The following is a 24567-nucleotide window of genomic DNA, read 5'->3' as shown; positions in this document are numbered from 1 at the left end:
GATTCCAGCGGCGGTAATCCACTCTTGCTATCCAGCGACGGGTCTCCGGGGTCCAGCGATGTCTCATGTCATCCAGCGCAGCGAATCCATCCTTCTTCTGTCTCCGTGTAGGAGACACTATAGACATTCCGGCGGCCTGACGTTTCTTATATACGGTGGGCGGGGCCATCCGTCACCTGACCCCGCCCCCCTCTGACGCAAGGGGAAACCCGGGGTTCCCCGTGACGTATGGGTGACCCCGCCCCCCTCTGATGTAACGGAAACCTGCCTGTGTTACATCAGAGGGGGCGGGGTCACCCATACGTCACGGGGAACCCCGGGTTTCCCCTTGCGTCAGAGGGGGGCGGGGTCAGGTGACGGGTGGCCACGCCCACCGTATATAAGAAACGTCAGGCCGCCGGAATGTCTGTAGTGTCTCCTTCACGGAGACAGAAGAAGGATGAAGGATTCGCTGCGCTGGATGACATGAGACATCGCTGGACCCCGGAGACCCGTCGCTGGATAGCAAGAGTGGATTACCGCCGCTGGAATCTTTTTTTTATTTTTTTATTTTTAATAAAGGAATTTTTCAAAAGTGTGTTTGTTTTATTTAACAATCCTTTACACTTTCTTTGTGAAATGGTAGGGGTACTTTTGTACCCCCTTACCATTTTAAACAGGGGGGGGGCCGGGATCTGGGGGTCCCCTTGTTAAAGGGGGCTTCCAGATTCTGATAAGCCCCCCGCCCGCAGACCTCCACAACCACAGGCCAGGGTTGTGGAGATGAGGCCCTTGTCCTCATCAACATGGGGACAAGGTGCTTTGAGGGGTCACAGACCCCCAAAGCATCCTCCCAATGTTGAGGGTATGTGGCCTGGTACGGTTCAGGAGGGAGGGGGGGCCGCTCTCTCGTCCCCCCCTCTTTTCCTGCGGCCTGCCAGGTTGCGTGCTCGGATAAAGGGTCTGGTATGGATTTTTAGGGGGAACCCCACGTCAATTTTTTTTTAATTTTGACGCGGGGTTCCCCTTAATATCCATACCAGACCTGAAGGGTCTGGTTATGGATATTTAGGCGTCAAATTTTTTCTTAAATTTGAGGCAGGGTTCCCCTTAATATCCATACCAGACCTGAAGGGCCTGGTAATTGAATTTGGGGGACCCCCACGCTTTTTTTTATTTATTTATTTATTTTTTTATCAATGACTTTCAATGAGTGTTCTCTGTATTACGGAGCCGACAATTCATAATAGCTGCGAGTGATTTTAAAGGACTTTTTTTCCTGCATAAATGACACTTTGTGCAGGGACAGTTCTAAGCACGGGAAACATGCGCCCCTTCACAGGCATACTATAGATACCCCCCAGCTACGAAATTTAAAGGAATATTACACTTTTATTGTTTCACTTTAATCATTATTAAAATCACTGCTCCCGAAAAAACGGCCGTTTTTAAAACTTTTTTTTGCATTAATACATGTCCCCTGGGGCAGGACCCGGGTCCCCAAACACTTTTTAGGACAGTAACTTGCAGAATCTTTTCTCTCTGTCAAATCTTTTTTCTCTGTCGAATATTTTCTCTATATAATCTTGGACTAATAGAGGTAAGGTTAGGCACATTCGACCACAGGTTCTATAGACAGATTGTTATTGTCAGAGTCATGTCGAATCTCCTATTCTATATCGAACTGTTGTAACAATGAAAACGAAAATAAAGCATTTATTTATGTCGGATCTTTCGTTTTTCGAATTTTGTGCTTTCGTTATCGTTTGTCAAAACGAAAAAGAAAATAGCTGAAATTCGGACGAAAATGCATTCGGACGAAAACGAATGCACATGTCTAGTGCTGACATCCTTGAGTTGACGGAGGACATCTGGCAGGAAGTTCTTCCCCTCCAGGTCCCCTCAGTCATCTCTTCCTGTGACAAGGTGATACAGACGAAATTGTTATATAGATCCTACTTCACACCATGTTTACTATACAAATTAAATAGATTACCCTCTGCATTGTGTTCTCGATGTGGTAGGCAGATGGCACATTCTTTCATCTGATGTGGGAGTGCACCCCGAAGAAGAAGAAGAAAGTTCTGGTTGGAGGTCACGGCCTTCATCAGCACCTTAACCCAGATACCCAATATTTGCAACCCTCTGCGGTGCTTACTGGGATATGTTGATGATGACAGTATATCCAAGAATGTACAAACTTTTCTGCGTATAGTACTATTTTATGCCAAAAAATCGATAACCATCCACTGGAAGTCTCAGTCCGCATCCACTATCACCTTTTGGATCACTACCATTAATCATGCAATACCATTATATAAGTTGACGTATGAGTCCAGAGGATGCCCAAAAAAATTCCTTAAGATTTGGGGCTCTTGGGTCAGCTCCAAAAGTACCATACCACCACCTCCTTGAAAGATTAATGGAAGCTTCTTGATCATTACTTGGGTCCATTTGAGCTGAATAGATATGTAACCCTTTGGTTGTCACATACCCAGTTTGTTTTCTGTGTTGTTTGTTGTGTATGAAAATAAATAAAAATTCTACTTTAAAAAAAAAAAAGATATTTTGGTAGCCTGGTAGTATTTGGTGAGGTGTGGTAGACCCAGGCCGCCTTACAGTTTGGGTAAATAAATAGTAGATCTCGATACCTAAGGTCTGGTCTTGACCCAGACGTAGGCCAGGACTCTGCGTTGTAGTATTGGAAGGGAGTGAGATGGCACTCGGATTGGTAGAACTCTGAACAAGTATAACATTTTAGGGAGATTGCCATTTTAGTCACTGTATTGCCGCGTACACACAATCGAATTGTCTGGCGTACCTAGTCCGACATACAATCCGAAGGATAATCCAGCGGACTTTCTACCGAACGGACTTGGACACACACGGACACACAGAAAGTCCGGCGTTTGCTAGCGCGATGACGTACAGCACGTATGACGGGACTAGACAAAGGAAGTTCAATAGCCAGTAGCCAATAGCTTCCTTTTTCGTACTTGCTTCTGAGCATGCGTCATTCTTAGGCCGCATACACACGAGAGGACTGTCTGGCCAACTAAGTCCCTCAGACAATCCGACAGACAGTCCGTCCTACTTTTGAATGGACGGACTTGACCCCACACGATGAACAGACAGTCCGCTGAAAGCTTGCGTGATGACGTGTACAGCACATACGACGGGACTAGAAATACAACGTCCAATACACTGCAATGCAACCTTCGGCCGTGGAAATCCTTTCTGAGCATGCGCCATACTTAGTCCGTCCAACTTGCCTACTCACGAGCGGACTGTGCGCTGAAACCCAAGTTGGACGGACAATATTCCGGAAATTCCGAAAGACTTTGTCCTCCAGACTGTCCGCTGAAAAAGTCCGCTGAAGCCCACACACGAGCGGATTGTCCGCTGAAACAAGTTGGACGGACAGTCCTCTCGTTTGTACGCGGCCTTAGCCCGCCGTACTAGCATACTGACGAACGTATTGTCCGTTGAAACCCAAGTCCGACGGGCAGATTGGAGTGCAAAAATACTTTCTTAGTCCGCCGGACTTCACGCTGGAAAAGTCCGCTGAAGCCCACACACGATCGAATTGAAATGCGTTTCGGCGGACTAAGTACGCCGGACAATCTGATCGTGTGTACGCGGCATAAGACGTCCCAACCATGACAGGGGCAAAGCAGTCCAAGAAGACATCAGACTCGATAAATGGGTCAACATGGGGGGGTAGTTCGCTAACTATAGAGTGGCAGGATCAGCGGTAAGTTTAATGCCCAGGTATTAAATATATTGGGGCGACCAGGAAAAAGGGGAGGGTCTGCTGAAGTTGTGATAACATCAGTTGAGGTACAGAGATGTTAGGAGCTTTGGATTTCTGTGGGTTAAGACTAGTCCTGAAATTGCTGCGAATCGGTCTAAGGTTGAAAGAAGTTTGAGTAGATGAAGTAGAAGAAGAGTGGATGTCAGCTAGGAGGAGAAAAAGGATGTCATCTGCAAACAGACAGAGCTTATGGTGGATGCCAGCCATTTCCAGACCCTTGATGTATGAGTTGGAGCGTATAAGGTGGGCTAGGCGTTCAATGGCAAGGGTGAAGAGAAGCGGGGATAGGGGACAGCACTGCCTAGTTCCACGACATACAGGGAAGGGATCCGATTTGTAACCTGCGTTCTTGAGGTATGCTGAGGGAGAGGTATATAAGGAGGACACCCAACGTAAAAAATGTGGCCCGAAACCCCATCTCTGTCGTACGAATTGAAGGTATGGCCACAAGAGGGAATCAAAGGCCTTTTTGATATCTAATGATACTAAGCATGCAGGAATACGAAGTGAATGGGCCCCACGTGTTAGTAGACTTGCCCTACGGACATTGTCTCCGGCTTGTCTCAGAGGGATAAACCCAACTTGATCTTTATGGATGAGGGACCCTGTAATCATATAACCCTTTAGAATGTAAGCTCTACGAGCAGGGCCCCCCTGTACCTTTTGTATTGAACTGTATACTGTAATTGTGCCCACCCCAACCACACATTGTAAAGCGCTGCGTAAACTGTTGGCGCTATATAAATCGTGTATAATAATAATAATAATAATAATCAGGTTCAGACGGGTGGAGATAATTTTCGCAATAAGTTTGATATCTATATTTAGTAGGGAAATGGGTCGGTAGTTGGCCCAAGAGGAGTCATCTGTTTGAGGATGTGGAAGCATGAAGACAATGGCTGTAAGAGAGTCCGCACGGAAAGAGTGACCTACGATCCAGTTTTCATCAAAAATGCACCAGACCCCAGTGCAGTGAAAATGAAAAAAAGCATCTGAAATGCACCCAGAAACACTTCAAAAATGCATAAAAAAAAACATGCATGCAGAAACTTGAGTTGCACCAATACCACTTTTTAAGACAGAGTACAAGCACCAATACTTTTTTTTAAGTGATCACCAATACCGATTACCAACACTGGCAGTAGTTTTTATTTATTTTTTTACAATTTTTTTATTTTTATTATTCTTTACAATTTATATTTTTTACTATTTTTTTTACCATGCTTTTTTTTTGAGTGGCAGGGAGTGGACAGTGAACTTTTAAATATTTATTACAATTCTTTCTTTTTTTATTAGCCTTAGCTGTACTGAAAATGAATGGACAGGAGACAGAGGCTCTTCTACATTCATAAACTGAAAATTTGTAAACACAGATTACTCTGCACAGTTATGAATGGGCAGTCACTGATCACTGATTCATTCAGAAAATGAAGGATCTGGTAAATTAAAGATTTACCGGCTCCTTCCTCTGCTCTCCATCCTGACAGATCTGGGACAGGGGGGACCGGAGGAGGACACAGAGTGGGGCCAGAGGAGCACGGAGGAGAACTGGAGAAGGAGCAGAGAGAGGGACTAGAGGAACATATGGAGGGGGACTGGAGGAGCATGGAGGAGGACACAGAGGGGGACTGGAGGAGGACACAGTGAGGGACTTTAGGAGGAGCACATGGAGGGGGACCAGAGGAGCACACAGAAGAGGATCAAAGGAGGACACAGAGGACAGTCAGGGGTTATCAGTGCGACGGTGGGGGGAGTTACAAGCACAGATCTCCCTGTATAGATTTTAATAAAGCAGCTGAAAGCCACAGGATGGAGAGGAGGAGAAATGGGCAGGCATGCACTGGCCATCAGGACTACCGGTTGGGCTAGTGGGCCGATGGCTTAGTGGGCCGGTTTTAGTGACAGAGGACCGCCGCCCCCCCTGGCTCTCTGGTCCCCCCAGCAGGGCTGACCTCCTCTCCCTGGCTAGTTGTGCAGTGTGGGCTGAATAAAGACATGATCCTCAGGAATCGGCACTGAGTAGCTCATCATACGATCCAAAAGGAGGGCAGCCACACACAGCTGAAACATTACCTTCCTCTGCACTCGTGCTCCTGGTCTCCCTCTAGATTCCCATTGGCAGCAGACAGGATGGAGAGCGGGGGAAGGAAAGACCAGGAGAGCGAGTGCCGAGAATGGAAATGTTACAACTGTATGTGGCTACCCTCCTTCTGGATCGTATGATGAGCTTCTCAGTGCCGATTCCTGAGGATCATGTCTTTATTCAGCCAGCACTGCACAATTAGGCGGGGGGGAGGGGCAGAGAAGCACAAAGTGGGCCAGAGGCGCACAAGGAGGACCATAACAGAACGTGATGGACCAGAGGAGCACGTGGGGGACCAGAGGAGCACAGGGGGACCAGAGGAGCACATGGGGGACCAGAGCAGAAGGGGGAATAGAGGAGCATGGGGGACCAGAGCAGCATGTGGGGGACCAGAGGAGCATGTAGGGGACCAGAAGGAGCATGGGGGGAATAGAGGAGCACAGAGGACCAGAGGAGCATATGGGGGACCAGAGGAGCGGGGGTACCAGAGAAGCACGGGGGCACCAGATGAGCAGGGGGGGACAAGAGGAGCAGGGGAGATCATAGGAGCAGGAGGGAAATGCAGAAGCATGTGGGGGACCAGAGAAGCAGAGGGGGACCAGAGAAGCAGAGGGGGACCAGAGAAGCAGAGGGGGACCAGAGAAGCAGAGGGGGACCAGAGAAGCACAGGGGGACCAGAGGAGCATGGGGGCATGAAGGAGCAGGGAGGGACCAGAGGAACATAGGGGGCCAAAGGAGCATGGGGAAACAAAGGAGCATGGAGGGACCAGAGGAACACGGAGGGACCAGAGGAGCACGGAGGGACCAGAGGAGCATGGGGAAACAGAGGAACAGGGAGGGACCAGAGGAACACGGAGGGACCAGAGGAGCATGGGGGAACAGAGGAGCCGGGAGGGACCAGAGGAACACGGAGGGACCAGAGGAGCATGGGGGAACAGAGGAGCAGGGAGGGACCAGAGGAACACGGAGGGACCAGAGGAGCATGGGGGAACAGAGGAGCAGGGAGGGACCAGAGGAACGTGAGGGGACCAGAGAACCAGAGGTGCACATTGTTCTTCCACTTATTTTTTTCCCCTTCAAATGATGCGGCAGCGTTCTGTAAATAAATAGCAGCTCAAACAACAGATGGTCGGTCACACGTGAGCGCTGCACTTTGAGTACCCCAAACTTTAAAAAAGGCTCTATCAATGTAAAATAAAAATACATGAACCCCAAAAATGCCACTCCAGAAAGAACAGCCTATTTATTATTAAAGGGAAGCCTTGCAAAAAAAAAGTTTAGTTTACCCTAAAATAAGGGCCCCGTGAACATTTGATAAAAAACAATATACCCCAAAAGTAGGTAAGCAAATATAATTATGGGATTCACAGGCATATCCCTCTCTATAAAAGATAACAATACTTATATCAGTCAATGACCCAAAAATCAAAGAATTCTCAATTTGTATTGTTACATTAAGAGACAGTAAAAGGACAACATGTGAACACTCCTTGAATAAATCTGTAGGACAAAAACCTGTTTACCTGAATGTAGTTACATAGTAAATGAGATTATGTGATTATCTGGCACATGATAACGTAGAATTCATCAAACACGTTACTTGGAACAAGGTTCACTTTTTCCAAGATGTGTATGCAATTCACAAGGATAAACTGTATGGAAAGAGAATAAATGTGTAGGGATTGTGTATCTCGTACAAGCAGGATTACCTACGGTACGACGGAACCTAAGCCTTGTCCTCAGTGTTGAATCTCACAGGTGCCAGTCTGCCATTGAACTCTGCCTGTATGTTCTGTCTTTGTCTGTTTATGTGTAGTGATAATTCACCAGAAGCATGTCGATCCACATGGATGATGGTCAGTATGGTGCTATACATCAGTACAAAGTGACATTGGGCTCCACTCACCAAGCGGTATGGAGCACCTTAAAAAATGCACTAATATACTCAGGGCCAGTGTAAGGCTTTTCGACACCCTAGGTGAAACCTCATTTTGCCCCCCCCCCCCCCCGGCACTGCCCCTGACTCCTGAGATTTTTGCGGCACCTTTCTTCAGGCATGGTCTACAGATCCTCACCTGTGCCTCTAGATGTGGCCTAAAGACAAATAATGGTGGTATGCCAGCTGTGGTCCGCAGGCATATGGACAGGCTAGGGTAGTATACGGACAGGCTAGGGTAGTATACGGACAGGCTAGGGTAGTATATGAACAGGCTAGGGTAGTATATGGAAAGGTTAGGGTAATATATAAAGTAGTATATGGACAGGATATGGTATTATATAGACAGGCTAGGGTAGTATATGGACAGGCTAGGGTAGTATATGGACAGGCTAGGGTAGTATATGGACAGGCTAGGGTAGTATACAGACAGGGTAGTGTATGGATAGGTTAATGCTATATATAGACAGGCTAGGGTGGTATATGGACAGGCTAGGGTATTATATAGACAGGCTAGGGTAGTGTACGGACAGGCAAGGGTAGTATACGGACAGGCTAGGGTAGTATATGGAAAGGTTAGGGTAATATATAGAGTAGAATACGGACAGGCTATGGTATTATATAGACAGGCTAGGGTAGTATACAGACAGGGTAGTATATGGACAGGTTAAGGTCATATATAGACAGGCTAGGGTGGTATATGGACAGGCTAGGGTGGTATACGGACAGGCTAGGCTAGTATACAGATGGGCTAGGCTAGTATACGGATGGGCTAGGGTAGTATACGGATGACCAAGTGTAGTATACGGATGGGCTAGGATAGTATATGGATAGGCTGAGTGTGTTGGAGGTCCTAGCAGAAAAGTGAAGGTGTACAGAGGAGCGGAGTGGACGTACAGCTGGAGGAGTCCTCCTCCAATAAACGGGAATGTGGAGCGAACAGGACTGGATGTGAGTGGCAGTCTGGGACAGACATAGAGCAGAATGCTACTTCCAAGTGAACCCGGTCTAGCCGGTCGGGCTGTGTGCTGGGGCTCAGGATCCGCAGCCAGGAACGGTGCTGGGATTATCAGTCAGGTCAGGTGAACATACCAGCCCGCTGCATCGATCCAGATATCCTGCTGTACCTCCTGTGCTCGTGATGATGAGGATAGAGCCTGCCGGAGCATTGGGGTGCAAGTCAGGATGGAGTGGAGGGACCCAGGGGGCCCTAGGAGGCTGAGGAGAAGCGTGAAGAGCAGCCCCTGTTCCAGCTTCACTGAACTGCCAGGCTTCCGTGCCCAAGAACCAGCAGTACCCACATGATCTCTGTGAGAGCCACCAATCAGGACCTGAGGGAGGCAGACCTGCTAGAGAATTTCATGGAGGCTTTCTTTGACAGCCGCTTCTCCTGATGGCGACCCTGGTGGGGAACATCAGCAGTCCAGTGGCCATGGCTGCACCCTAGCAGCGGTGCACACTAGGTGGCTGCCAACTTTGCCTAGTGGTAGCACTGGCCCTGAATATACTGCTCAATATTTTTCAAAAAGTTTTTGGGCATTCACAAACAAAGCTACTAAAATACTGACAGATCGTGAGGGAGGAAGGTCCAAGTGTGAGCCAGGGACTAGAGTCTCTATTCAGGATGGTATGAGAAAGCCGTGAGGAAGGAGTGGGATGAGCCAGGGAAACCATCACGGAGGAGTCGGTGTTGTGTCGAATACTGTCCTCCGTCGGATAATGTCTTCCCTGTACTGCACTTGTGCTGTACAGAGGACAAGGAGACGCCGAAGGTCGCCGAAGATGAACAGCGCCCGCACACTGAGTCCAGGTTCAAGCCCCACCATCCAAGTGGACATAGTGGAGCTAGAATAAAAAATTGGCGAGCAAAGCGAGGCCGTGCCCGAAGCGTGGCGAGTGAAGCGAGCCCACAAGGGGCCCTGTTACTAAGTGCTACAGTATGTCTACTTGCATGTTGGGGCTTGAACCTGGACTCAGGGCAGAAGGTACTAGCAAGTGCGCAGGCGCCGTTCATCTTTGGAGACTTTCGGAGTCTCCATAGCTTAATAAAGCTTTTGAATCTTTTTAATACACCAGGGGTTTGCGCTGTTTTCTCGTTTCTCTTGCTTTATTAAATACTGAGGCCCCCAGCTGAGCTCAGCCAAGTATATCTAGGTCAAGGTCCAGGTACTATCTTCAGAATTGCAGTACTTATGATAAATCTAAGATTTTATTTTAACGTTTCTTCCGTCTTAGCTCACATTCTAACAACATTGCTTGATCGAGAAGCACAGATATAAATACCCCTTGCACCTGCGACTGACAACATTATATGGGAAGCCGAACAATGCAGGTGAGTCCAACAAACCCTACTGGATGATGGGGGGTGGATGTAGGGCCCCCTTTAAGTTATGGGCAATAATAAGTCCATCCTCAGCAGGACTGAGACTCCCATTAGAGGGAAGGAGAGTCCTCTGTAGCCATTATGTGGTGCCTCAGATGATGTGATCTTTCACGAAACACATTGGGTGGAGTCCATGCTTGCAACGTTACCACACCCGCTGACCCCTTGAGGCTGTCGGTTTGTATCCCAGGGTGGATATACGTTGTATATATGCTCGTTTTTTTAACTGCTTGAAATACATAGCTCAACTCACCAACCAGTCTGCCAGCCAACCAAATGAACCTGCCCAACAGTCTGCGTTAAAAACAGGGGTTTAGTTAGCACGCATTTGCAAACGCATTGCGTAAGCTGCAAGGCCTCTTCACGGCACCCTGCGTATTGCTTGCAGTGCTTAATGCTACTGAATTTATGAGCGTCTCCACAATGGAAGCACATGCAATAAATGGATAGATGAGGGGCAGGTGGGCCTGGAGGCAGCCCAATCCCCCTTAAAGGAACAGGAGCACACTTGACACCCAGCAATAACACAGTGGCAACGAAGGTGCCCAGTGTGTCCCTGGACCATATTTACACCAGTAACAAAAAACTGGACACTGCCCCCACCTATAACTGGCCTTCACAGCAAAGAGCACATGGAAGGGAAAACGCATGAAAGACAAAAAAAGAACATTCCATAGCTCAACTCGCCAACCAATCTGCCAACCGACCAAATTATCCTATCCAACAGTGTGCTTGCCAGTGACAGCTTGCGGGTTCATGGCCGGGCACGCACTGCGCACGTGCGAGTCACACTGCACTCTGCTTGTGGCCAGACAATCTTCTGGGACCCGTAATGTGTCCCAGAAGATTGCAAAGAGGGAGTGAGAGAGGAGGAGTCACCTAGGCGGCCAAGAGATGGAAGCAGGAAGTGGGACAGGAAGTCCCTCTAAAAACAAGGTACCACTTCCCCCCCCAAAAAAAAATTACATGCCAAATGTGGGTGGAACTCCGCTTTAACCTTGGTGTTGCAAAGAGTATAGCTCATATCTGCATTATTCTAAGATTTTAAGTGTGAGTTGCCCTAAAAGTAGAATACATCATTCAATACATTTGTGGAAATGCAGTTGTTAAACCAATACATAATCTTTCTCTGTGTTTCTCCACCTGAAGAACGATTGAAAACATTTTTAAGCCTCAGTGGGAAAAATTCCCGTACATTGTTGATCATTGGGAACACTACCCCTTACATTGGTGGGTAGTGGGAAGATGCTTCTTACATTGTTGGTCATTGAGAAGAATGCTCCTTGTATTGGAGGTCAATGGGGAGAATGTCCCTTACATTGGTGGACAGTGCGAAAAATATCCCTTACAGCAATGCTAAGATAATCACTCTTAAAGGAAGCTAAAAGATTTTGGTGTCATGCTGCCAGGGCTGGACTTACCATTGGGCTTGACTGGGCTCAAGCCCATGGGCCCCACCCTATAGGGGGCCCCACAGGCCCTGCCAAGATACATAACCGAGTGTACTCGGCTCAGCTCCGCTCACAGTCACGCCCAGTCCCGCCCTATGATGGACATAACACAGGGACTGTTAGCCAAGCTGAGTATACTCGGCTACTCTCGGCTCCGCTTGGGACTGCTAGAGGACCCGAGAGCCGCCGAGATACACAGGACTCTGCATCTCGGCGGCGCCATTTTTAAACTTCAAGACTGCAATGACAAGGCTGCAAATGACACTGGACAAGGCTGCAGATGGATGGGCAAGGCTGCGGATGAACACTGATAAGGCTGCATTGATGGGCATTTAAATGTATTTTCCTTAAACGTGACGTACTAAAAGGAATGACAGAATGGAATGCCCATAGACTTTAACAGGGAGATGGAATGCCCATAGAGAATAATGGAACAAAGTGGAATGCCCATAGAGAATAATGGAACAAAGTGGAATGCCCATAGAGAATCATGGAAAAAAAAATCAGTTTGTGACAGACTCTTTTGACATATAAATGTTTTTTTTTTTTTTTAAAGACCTACTTTTAAATATCAGTGGCCATGTTTAATATTGAGATTAGATGGGATTAATGTTGTTTTTTATGGCATAACAAAGGTAAATGAAAGAGTGGAATGCCCATAGAGTATAATGGGAAGTCAAATATAAACTCATTTGCAGGCAAATCTGAGTGACATAGCAATTTATCCTTTACCACAGCTGTTCCTCATGTAGAGTAGCAGATTGTAAGATTGAGATTGTTTGGGATTACAGCTGTTTTATATTGAATTACAAACATATGACAGGGTGGAATGCCCATAGAGTATAATGGGAAGCAAGGTGTGACCTGGAGTCAAAACCATTGGTCATATCACATCAATCTTTAGCAGACATATTCTCTATATCCAGTGGTGATGTCCAAAATTCACATTAGGTGGGATTATTATTGGTTTCTATGGAATGACAGATAAATAATAAAAAGGAATGCCCATAGAGTATCATGGGGAGCAAGATGTGACCTGGAGTCAAAACCATTGGTCATATCAGATCAATCTTTAGCAGACATATTCTCTATGTTTGTTAGTGATGTACAAAATTCACATTAAGTGAATTTTTAAACGATTTACTTCCCATTATATTCAATGGGCATTCCACTCTGTCATATGTCTTGTCATTCCATATAAAACAAAAATAATCCCATTTAATTTCAAATTTGGACATCACTGCTGCAAATAGAGGGTATGTCTGCTAAAGAATGATCTGATATGACCAATGGTTTTGACTCCAGGTCACATCTTGCTTCCCATTATTCTCTATGGGCATTCCACCCTGTGATATGTATGCCATTCCATAGAAACCAATAATAATCCCACTTAATGTGAATTTTGGACATCACCACTGGACATAGAGGGTATGTCTGCAATCAGGACCTGAGGGAGGCAGACCTGCTAGAGAATTTCATGGAGGCTTTCTTTGACAGCCGCTTCTCCTGATGGCGACCCTGGTGGGGAACATCAGCAGTCCAGTGGCCATGGCTGCACCCTAGCAGCGGTGCACACTAGGTGGCTGCCAACTTTGCCTAGTGGTAGCACTGGCCCTGAATATACTGCTCAATATTTTTCAAAAAGTTTTTGGGCATTCACAAACAAAGCTACTAAAATACTGACAGATCGTGAGGGAGGAAGGTCCAAGTGTGAGCCAGGGACTAGAGTCTCTATTCAGGATGGTATGAGAAAGCCGTGAGGAAGGAGTGGGATGAGCCAGGGAAACCATCACGGAGGAGTCGGTGTTGTGTCGAATACTGTCCTCCGTCGGATAATGTCTTCCCTGTACTGCACTTGTGCTGTACAGAGGACAAGGAGACGCCGAAGGTCGCCGAAGATGAACAGCGCCCGCACACTGAGTCCAGGTTCAAGCCCCACCATCCAAGTGGACATAGTGGAGCTAGAATAAAAAATTGGCGAGCAAAGCGAGGCCGTGCCCGAAGCGTGGCGAGTGAAGCGAGCCCACAAGGGGCCCTGTTACTAAGTGCTACAGTATGTCTACTTGCATGTTGGGGCTTGAACCTGGACTCAGGGCAGAAGGTACTAGCAAGTGCGCAGGCGCCGTTCATCTTTGGAGACTTTCGGAGTCTCCATAGCTTAATAAAGCTTTTGAATCTTTTTAATACACCAGGGGTTTGCGCTGTTTTCTCGTTTCTCTTGCTTTATTAAATACTGAGGCCCCCAGCTGAGCTCAGCCAAGTATATCTAGGTCAAGGTCCAGGTACTATCTTCAGAATTGCAGTACTTATGATAAATCTAAGATTTTATTTTAACGTTTCTTCCGTCTTAGCTCACATTCTAACAACATTGCTTGATCGAGAAGCACAGATATAAATACCCCTTGCACCTGCGACTGACAACATTATATGGGAAGCCGAACAATGCAGGTGAGTCCAACAAACCCTACTGAATGATGGGGGGTGGATGTAGGGCCCCCTTTAAGTTATGGGCAATAATAAGTCCATCCTCAGCAGGACTGAGACTCCCATTAGAGGGAAGGAGAGTCCTCTGTAGCCATTATGTGGTGCCTCAGATGATGTGATCTTTCACGAAACACATTGGGTGGAGTCCATGCTTGCAACGTTACCACACCCGCTGACCCCTTGAGGCTGTCGGTTTGTATCCCAGGGTGGATATACGTTGTATATATGCTCGTTTTTTTAACTGCTTGAAATACATAGCTCAACTCACCAACCAGTCTGCCAGCCAACCAAATGAACCTGCCCAACAGTCTGCGTTAAAAACAGGGGTTTAGTTAGCACGCATTTGCAAACGCATTGCGTAAGCTGCAAGGCCTCTTCACGGCACCCTGCGTATTGCTTGCAGTGCTTAATGCTACTGAATTTATGAGCGTCTCCACAATGGAAGCACATGCAATAAATGGATAGATGAGGGGCAGGTGGGCCTGGAGGCAGCCCAATCCCCCTTAAAGGAACAGGAGCACACTTGACACCCAGCAATAACACAGTGGCAACGAAGGTGCCCAGTGTGTCCCTGGACCATATTTACACCAGTAACAAAAAACTGGACACTGCCCCCACCTATAACTGGCCTTCACAGCAAAGAGCACATGGAAGGGAAAACGCATGAAAGACAAAAAAAGAACATTCCATAGCTCAACTCGCCAACCAATCTGCCAACCGACCAAATTATCCTATCCAACAGTGTGCTTGCCAGTGACAGCTTGCGGGTTCATGGCCGGGCACGCACTGCGCACGTGCGAGTCACACTGCACTCTGCTTGTGGCCAGACAATCTTCTGGGACCCGTAATGTGTCCCAGAAGATTGCAAAGAGGGAGTGAGAGAGGAGGAGTCACCTAGGCGGCCAAGAGATGGAAGCAGGAAGTGGGACAGGAAGTCCCTCTAAAAACAAGGTACCACTTCCCCCCCCAAAAAAAAATTACATGCCAAATGTGGGTGGAACTCCGCTTTAACCTTGGTGTTGCAAAGAGTATAGCTCATATCTGCATTATTCTAAGATTTTAAGTGTGAGTTGCCCTAAAAGTAGAATACATCATTCAATACATTTGTGGAAATGCAGTTGTTAAACCAATACATAATCTTTCTCTGTGTTTCTCCACCTGAAGAACGATTGAAAACATTTTTAAGCCTCAGTGGGAAAAATTCCCGTACATTGTTGATCATTGGGAACACTACCCCTTACATTGGTGGGTAGTGGGAAGATGCTTCTTACATTGTTGGTCATTGAGAAGAATGCTCCTTGTATTGGAGGTCAATGGGGAGAATGTCCCTTACATTGGTGGACAGTGCGAAAAATATCCCTTACAGCAATGCTAAGATAATCACTCTTAAAGGAAGCTAAAAGATTTTGGTGTCATGCTGCCAGGGCTGGACTTACCATTGGGCTTGACTGGGCTCAAGCCCATGGGCCCCACCCTATAGGGGGCCCCACAGGCCCTGCCAAGATACATAACCGAGTGTACTCGGCTCAGCTCCGCTCACAGTCACGCCCAGTCCCGCCCTATGATGGACATAACACAGGGACTGTTAGCCAAGCTGAGTATACTCGGCTACTCTCGGCTCCGCTTGGGACTGCTAGAGGACCCGAGAGCCGCCGAGATACACAGGACTCTGCATCTCGGCGGCGCCATTTTTAAACTTCAAGACTGCAATGACAAGGCTGCAAATGACACTGGACAAGGCTGCAGATGGATGGGCAAGGCTGCGGATGAACACTGATAAGGCTGCATTGATGGGCATTTAAATGTATTTTCCTTAAACGTGACGTACTAAAAGGAATGACAGAATGGAATGCCCATAGACTTTAACAGGGAGATGGAATGCCCATAGAGAATAATGGAACAAAGTGGAATGCCCATAGAGAATAATGGAACAAAGTGGAATGCCCATAGAGAATAATGGAACAAAGTGGAATGCCCATAGAGAATCATGGAAAAAAAAATCAGTTTGTGACAGACTCTTTTGACATATAAATGTTTTTTTTTTTTTTTAAAGACCTACTTTTAAATATCAGTGGCCATGTTTAATATTGAGATTAGATGGGATTAATGTTGTTTTTTATGGCATAACAAAGGTAAATGAAAGAGTGGAATGCCCATAGAGTATAATGGGAAGTCAAATATAAACTCATTTGCAGGCAAATCTGAGTGACATAGCAATTTATCCTTTACCACAGCTGTTCCTCATGTAGAGTAGCAGATTGTAAGATTGAGATTGTTTGGGATTACAGCTGTTTTATATTGAATTACAAACATATGACAGGGTGGAATGCCCATAGAGTATAATGGGAAGCAAGGTGTGACCTGGAGTCAGAACCATTGGTCATATCACATCAATCTTTAGCAGACATATTCTCTATATCCAGTGGTGATGTCCAAAATTCACATTAGGTGGGATTATTATTGGTTTCTATGGAATGACATACACAGTGGCGTAACTAGAACCTTCAGGGCCCCGATGCAAGAAACCATGAAGGGCCCCCCTGAACCCCAGCCAGGGCCCTTCCCTCCGAGTCCGACGGTGGAACTCCAGGGCGTGGTCACAGGTATGACCTTTGTGAACCCTGTAGTTCCACCACTGGTATCAGCAGTTTTTATTTATTTATTTTTTTACATTTTTAGGTGCCCCATTGGGGGACTGTCCCTAGGCAGGATTGGGTCCCCGTCCCCAGAAGAGATGAGGTCCTTTTCTCCAGGGCAGATGAAGTTACTGCCCCCAGATGAGAAGGGGTCCCTGTCCCCACGGGGATATGGAGGGGGTATGTAATAGTGTGTGCTAGCTGCCTATGCTGCTGCCGTCCATATGTAGAGGGGGCTGCATGGGCCCCCTGCATCAAAGGGCCCGGTTGCGGTCGCGACTGCTGCACCCCCTATAGTTACGCCCCTGGACATACATATGACAGAGTGGAATGCCCATAGAGTATAATGGGAAGCAAGGTGTGACCTGGAGTCAGAACCATTGGTCATATCAGATCAATCTTTAGCAGACATACCCTCTATGTCCAGCAGTGATGTCCAAATTTCAAACTAAACGGGATTATTATTGTTTTATATGGAATGACAAGACATATGACAGAATGGAATGCCCATAGAGTATAATGGGAAATAAAATCTAAACTCATTTTCAGGCAAATCTGAGTGACATAGCAATTTATCCTTTACCACAGCTGTTCCTCAAGTAGAGTAGCAGATTGTAAGGTTGAGATTATTTTCTATGGAATGACAGATAAAAAATATAAAGAAATGCCCATAGAGTATAATGGGAAGCAAGATGTGACCTGGAGTCAAAACCATTGGTCATATCAGATCAATCTTTAGCAGACATACTCTCTATGTCCAGTGGTGATGTCCAAAATTCAGATTAAGTGGGATTATTATTTTTTTCTATGGAATGACAGATTAATAATAAAAAGGAATGCCCATAGAGTATCATGGGGAGCAAGATGTGACCTGGAGTCAAAACCATTGGTCATATCACATCAATCTTTAGCAGACATACCCTCTATGTCCAGTGGTGATGTCCAAAATTCACATTAAGTGGGATTATTATTGGTTTCTATGGAATGGCATACATATCACAGGGTGGAATGCCCATAGAGAATAATGGGAAGCAAGATGTGACCTGGAGTCAAAACCATTGGTCATATCAGATCATTCTTTAGCAGACATACCCTCTATTTGCAGCAGTGATGTCCAAATTTGAAATTAAATGGGATTATTTTTGTTTTATATGGAATGACAAGACATATGACAGAGTGGAATGCCCATTGAATATAATGGGAAGTAAATCGTTTAAAAATTCACTTAATGTGCATTTTGTACATCACTAACAAACATAGAGAGTATGTCTGCTAAAGAATGATCTGATATGACCAATGGTTTTGACTCCAGGTCACATCTTGCTCCCCATGATACTCTATGGGCATTCCTTTTTATTATTTATCTGTCATTCCATAGAAACCAATAATAATCCCATTTAATTTGAATTTTGGACATCACCACTGGATATAGAGAATATGTCTGCTAAAGATTGATCTGATATGACCAATGGTTCTGACTCCAGGTCACACCTTGCTTCCCATTATACTCTATGGGCATTCCACCCTGTCATATGTTTGTAATTCAATATAAAACAGCTGTAATCCCAAACATATTTTTTTGATTTTCAATTTATTTTCTATTTTATATATATATATATATATATATATATATATGGTTTTTATTCATTATTTTTTTAAATTTTTATTATTTATTATTATTCAGGTTGCTCTACAATAGAAATGTAAATAAATGAGGTATAAAATAATAAATAAAAATGTTAAACATAATATTTTTTATTTTCTATTATATTTATGGTTTGTATAAAAAAATGTATATATATATATATATATATAATATATACCTAGAGAGAGGGAGAGATATAGATATAAATATATATATAAAATATATATTATTTTATTTTTATAAGAGGGAAAAAAAATTATATATATATATATATATATCTGTAACTCAAAACGTAAAAAAACCAAAAAGGAGACTGTGTATCACAGTACTATGTCAATGTTGGCTATTGACTACTTTTACGCTAGCACACACACTTACTAGTCAGCCCGATTGGAATCATCACTGATCAGCAGGGGGAAGGTGTAGAGTCTTAAGCCACCATGCTAATGCTGAAATTAGCACTAGCAACGGACACCCTAATGGACTTGGCACTGGGTGGACGAGAACTGATGGAACATACTGCAAGCCAACAGACTCCGCCTCTTGGAGGGCAGCGATTAAAGCCACGTGCCACCACTCCTGGCAAGTAAATAACAGTTCTCTATTTATCTTGAGGCTGAATTCTCAGTTACGTCATCAGCTCAGCACTGCCATCTACAGGCATTACGGAGAATTACATCTCTGCTACTCCTATGGACAAGCTGTCGCTGTCTCAGCCGATTCACAGGCGACAGTATGTGTAGGAGAAGAGTTTACCGGCTGTAAACTGGGAGTATGTCCAGGAGAAGAGTGCGGAGCATGAGAGGAGTTCAGAGGGCGGCAGTTTAACAGTAAAATGACGAATGCGGGTGTATACATCAGAAAGACAGTTGTGAGAAAAAACACAATGACAAAGCAGAGCAGCTCCCATACAATACACAGGAATAGTGTATTTGGAGTGTTGCCATTAGTGACCAGCAGTGCCCAGACAAGGTCACCAGGGCAGGACTCAGGGTGGTGGGGGCCCCTGGGCTTGATCCACTTTCGGGCCCTACCTTGTGTACATTACCGCATTTATCGGTGTATAACCCCAAGTTTGGGAGGGAATTTTAACCACTTTCAGACCGGACCATTTTGCTGGTAAATGACCAGAGGTCTTTTTACACTTTGGCACTGCGCTGCTTTAACTGGTAATTGCGCGGTCATGCAATGTTGTACCCAAACAAAATTTGCGTCCTTTTCTTCCCACAAATAGAGCTTTCTTTTGATGGTATTTGATTGCCTCTGCGATTTTTATTTTTTGCGATATAAACGTAAAAAGACCGCAAATTTTGAAAAAAAATGATATTTTCTACTTTTTGTTATTAGAAAAATCCAATAAACTCAATTTTAGTCATACATTTAGGCCAAAATGTATTCAGCCACATGTCTTTGGTAAAAAAAAAGTCAATAATTGTATATTTATTGGTTTGCGCAAAAGTTGTCACATCTACAAACTAAGGTACGTTTTCTGGAATTTACGCAGCTTTTAGTTTACGACTGCCTATCTCATTTCTTGAGGTGCTAAAATGGCAGGGCAGTACAAAACCCCCCCAAATGACCCCATTTTGGAAAGTAGACCCCCTAAGGAAATTGATAAGAGGCATGTTGAGCCCATTGAATATTTTATTTTTTTGCCTCAAGCGATTGAATAATGACAAAAAAAAAATTTTTTATTTTTTTTTACACAAAGTTGTCACTAAATGATATATTGCTCACACATGCTATGGGCGTATGTGAAATGACACCCCAAAATAAATTCTGCTGCTTCTCCTGAGTACGGGGATACCACATATGTGGGACTTTTTGGGAGCCTAGCCGCGTACGGGGCCCCGAAAACCAAGCACCGCCTTCAGGCTTTCTAAAGGCGTAAATTTTTGATTTCACGCCTCACTACCTATTACAGTTTTGAAGGCCATAAAATGCCAAGATGGCACAAAACCCCCACAAATGACCCCATTTTAGAAAGTAGACACCCCAAGCTATTTGCTGAGAGGCATGTTGAGTCCATGGAATATTTTATATTTTGCCACAAGTTGCGGGAAAATTACAAACTTTTTTTTTTTTTTTCACAAAGTTGTCACTAAATGATATATTGCTCACGCATGCCATGGGCATATGTGAAATGACACCCCAAAATAAATTCTGCTGCTTCTCCTGAGTACGGGGATACCACATATGTGGGACTTTTTGGGAGCCTAGCCGCGTACGGGGCCCCGAAAACCAAGCACCGCCTTCAGGCTTTCTAAGGGCGTTACAGTTTTGAAGGCCATAAAATGCCAAGATGGCACAAACCCCCCCCCCAAATGACCCCATTTTAGAAAGTAGACACCCCTAAATTTAGGGGTACACTAGTGAGACTAGGTAATAAATGGCGGGTGCCCTGAAACTATAAAAAAATAACTAACCAACCAGCGTCACCTGTAACAGTTATATGGTGATCACTGGTGAAAGGGTTAACTAGGGGGCAATCAGGGGGCTTTATGCGGTAGTATATGGGGGTCCCTGGCGCTATAAAAAGCTGCGGCGAACCTAAATACCTACCTGCCTAACTAGCGTCACCTGTGACACTAATACAGCGATCAGAAAAACGATCGCTTAGGCTGGGTTCACACTGGAGTGATGCGGGAACGCCACGAATCCGCGGCGGGTTCCCGCATCGCATGCCTCCCGGCGGCAGTTCACACTGCCCTATGCGAACTGCTGGGAGTGTCAGTGAAATGTTAATGACACCCCCAGATCAGTTCGCATATCGCAGTGCGATCTGCAAACTTGGATCGCATGGTGTGAACACCCATGCGATCCGATTCTGCTGCGGACCAAAAAAAGGGTCCCGTGCGAGTTTGCGGCGGGTGCGGTGGGTGCGACACGAATTCAGCCATACTATCTGTATAGCTGAACTCGAATCGCACAGAGATCGGATGTGATTTGCACTGCAGTGCGGTGCGAATCACATCCGTTCTCATAAACCGCTGCAATGTGAACCCAGCCTTAGTGACACTGGCGACGGGGGGTGATCACGGGGTTAAACCTTTATTGGGGGGGTTAGGGGGGTACCTTAGAACTAAAGGGGGCTAACCCTAACTGCCCTAACAGTTATTAGTCACAAATGACACCCGCCGGGTGATCAGGGGGTTAAACCTTTATTAGGTAATAAATGGCGGGTGCCCTGAAACTATAAAAAAATAACTAACCAACCAGCGTCACCTGTAACAGTTATATGGTGATCACTGGTGAAAGGGTTAACTAGGGGGCAATCAGGGGGCTTTATGCGGTAGTATATGGGGGTCCCTGGCGCTATAAAAAGTTGCGGCGAACCTAAATACCTACCTGCCTAACTAGCGTCACCTGTGACACTAATACGGCGATCAGAAAAATGATCGCTTATTAGGCTGGGTTCACACTGGAGCGATGCGGAAACGCCGCGAATCCGCGGCGGGTTCCCGCATCGCATGCCTCCCGGCGGCAGTTCACACTGCCCTATGCGAACTGCTGGGAGTGTCAGTGAAATGTTACTGACACCCCCAGATCAGTTCGCATATCGCAGTGCGATCTGCAAACTCGGATCGCATGGTGTGAACACCCATGCGATCCGATTCTGCTGCGGGCCAAAAAAAGGGTCCCGTGCGAATTTGCGGCGGGTGCGGCGAATGGCTGAACTCGAATCGCACAGAGATCGGATGTGATTTGCACTGCAGTGCGGTGCGAATCACATCCGTTCTCATAAACCGCTGCAATGTGAACCCAGCCTTAGTGACACTGGCGACGGGGGGTGATCACGGGGTTAAACCTTTATTGGGGGGGTTAGGGGGGTACATTAGAACTAAAGGGGGCTAACCCTAACTGCCCTAACAGTTATTACAGTCACAAATGACACCAATGCAAAAAAAAAAAAAAATGGCATTGGTGTCACTGTGACTGGGGGGCAGGGGTAATTGGGGGGGTGATCGGGGGGTAAAGGGGGGGTGTGAGTGTGCCTGGCATGTTCTACTGTGTGTGGGGTGTGTTGGTGCAACTCACCGATCCGCTCTCCTCCGTGTCGGAACGAAAAATACCGACACGGAGGAGAGAATACATCACTTCCTCTCCTGTGTTTACATTACAGGAGAGGAAGTGATGTCACCGGGGATTTCCATTCGTCGGGAGCGATCGCGAGGGGGTGGCCATGAATGAATGGCCGTCCCCTCGTCCGGGATCGCTCCCGAACGAAAACCGACCGCCGCAGGCACCGGGCGGGGGCCCGATCGGGCCCCCGACCCGCGGGAGGCAAAGGACGTACATGTATGTCCTTATGCCTGCCCGTGCCATTCTGCCGACGTACATCGGCGTGCGGCGGTCGGCAAGTGGTTAAGGAAAGAAACTTTTAGGAGGGAAGTTTAAGGAAAATACTTACATTTAAATGCCCATCAATGCAGCCTTATCAGTGTTCATCCGCAGCCTTGCCCATCCATCTCCAGCCTTGTCCAGTGTCATTTGCAGCCTTGTCATTGCAGTCTTGAAGTTTAAAAATGGCGCCGCCGAGATGCAGAGTCCTGTGTATCTCGGCGGCTTTCGGGTCCTCTAGCAGTCCCAAGCGGAGCCGAGAGTAGCCGAGTATACTCAGCTTGGCTAACAGTCCCTGTGTTATGTCCATCATAGGGCGGGACTGGGCGTGACTGTGAGCGGAGCTGAGCCGAGTACACTCGGTTATGTATCTTGGCAGGGCCTGTGGGGCGCCCTATTGGGTGGGGCCCATGGGCTTGAGCCCAGTCAAGCCCAATGGTAAGTCCAGCCCTGAAGGTCACCCAGAGCCCCGGCATTCTTGCCAACTATCCCAGTTTAAATTCCCTCGTCCCTTGAGGTTTTAGTCCTGTGCTGTGTCCCGATATCTCAGTGTGAAGTGCTGCTACTAATGCTGCCCAGCTCTGCCCTATTGTTGTGTACAGGTGACTCCCCTGCAGACCCTGTGTTTACATGTAAATAACCGGCATTCATATGTAAATAGCAGCAGCATTCAAAAGTAAGTAGCTGCAGCCAGCGGCATTGATATGTAAATAAAGGTGTAATTCATATGTATATCATGCCCCCCTGCAGTGAGGAGATGATGTGCTGTAACCTCTAGCAACCAATTAGTGAGAAGTAATACTGTACTGTAATCTCTAGCAACCAATTAACAAGCGGAAATCATTTGCTGCAACCTCTAGCAACTAATCAGTGAGCTGAAATGTGTGCTGTAATCTCTAGCAACCAGTCAGTAAGCAGTAATGATATGCTGTAACCGCTGGCAACCAATCGTAATTGCTGCCTGATCTGATATAGTAAACTGATTTTAAGTCTAGCTGCAATTTCTTTTATGTCTTGGAGCAGGGGGAGAGTGAGATTGAATGGGGGGGGCAAGAATTTTTTTGCCCAGGGTCCAATCAATATTAAAGACGGCCCTGGATTGATGCAAGACAAATCCAGAGAAATTCCCAGTTCAACTCACCAACCAGTCAGCTTACCTACCAAATTAACCGGTCTAACAGTATACTTTAAAAACAGGGTTTTAGTTAGCACTAAGGATGAGCTCAGGTGTGTTCGCAACTCCACGTGCCCGCGCCCGCCAGGAAGCTGTCACTCCGCAGTGCTGATCACAGGCAGTGAGACATTTCCGATCCGCGCATGCACAGATTCCGAAATGTCTCACTGTCTGTGATTAGCGCTGCAAAGTGTCAGCTACCTGGCAGGTGCGGGCACGTGGAGTTGCGAACACGCCTGAGCTCATCCTTAGTGCACATTTGCAAACGCATGCGTAAGCTGCAAGACCTCTTCACAGCATCCTGTATTACTCGCAGTCCTAAGCCTGGGTTCACATTGCTGTGGGTTAGAAATTGTGTTAGTTCAGCTGAACTCGCATGATTTCAACCGGGCAATGCTGTCCTGCTGCGGGGGGGGGGGGGAGGGGGGGCGTTGGGGGGCGATTTGACAGACATCTATGCGGGTTCCTGCACAGATGTCTATACAAAGTCACCAAAAGTAGTACAGAAACTACTTTTGGCAATCGGTGCAGCACCCCAAAGTCTGTGCTGCACCGATTCGGACTGTGCCATTGCTGGCAATAGCCGCCGATTTGGCATGCGGTTTTCACACGCCAAATTGCATGCCAAATCGTACCAGTGT

The 24567-nt window shown here is 46.4% G+C and overlaps 2 protein-coding genes across 3 annotated transcripts in view; one reads left to right on the top strand and one right to left on the bottom strand.

The window, feature by feature from the left end:
• LOC143923436 (microfibril-associated glycoprotein 4-like) overlaps nt 1–18994 on the bottom strand; it is a 50917-nt gene extending 31923 nt beyond the window's left edge. For both annotated transcript variants that reach the window (XM_077447101.1, XM_077447102.1), the window contains exon 1: nt 18790–18994. Coding sequence is in view for 1 of the 2 variants with exons in the window: in XM_077447102.1 (XP_077303228.1) it covers nt 18790–18811 (22 nt within the window). In the remaining variant the exon portion in view is untranslated. The remainder of the gene's footprint in view (nt 1–18789) is intronic.
• LOC143923435 (microfibril-associated glycoprotein 4-like) overlaps nt 13992–24567 on the top strand; it is a 197330-nt gene continuing 186754 nt past the window's right edge. Inside the window, exon 1 of the mRNA XM_077447096.1 lies at nt 13992–14094. The gene's annotated coding sequence lies outside the window, so the exon portion shown is untranslated. The remainder of the gene's footprint in view (nt 14095–24567) is intronic.

This window comes from Lithobates pipiens, unplaced genomic scaffold, assembly GCF_037356315.1.
Source record: "Lithobates pipiens isolate NorthernLeopardFrog02 unplaced genomic scaffold, aLitPip1_a1.2 Scaffold_22, whole genome shotgun sequence".
Lineage (NCBI taxonomy): Eukaryota > Metazoa > Chordata > Amphibia > Anura > Ranidae > Lithobates > Lithobates pipiens.
This window is presented reverse-complemented; position numbering and strand designations above follow the sequence as displayed.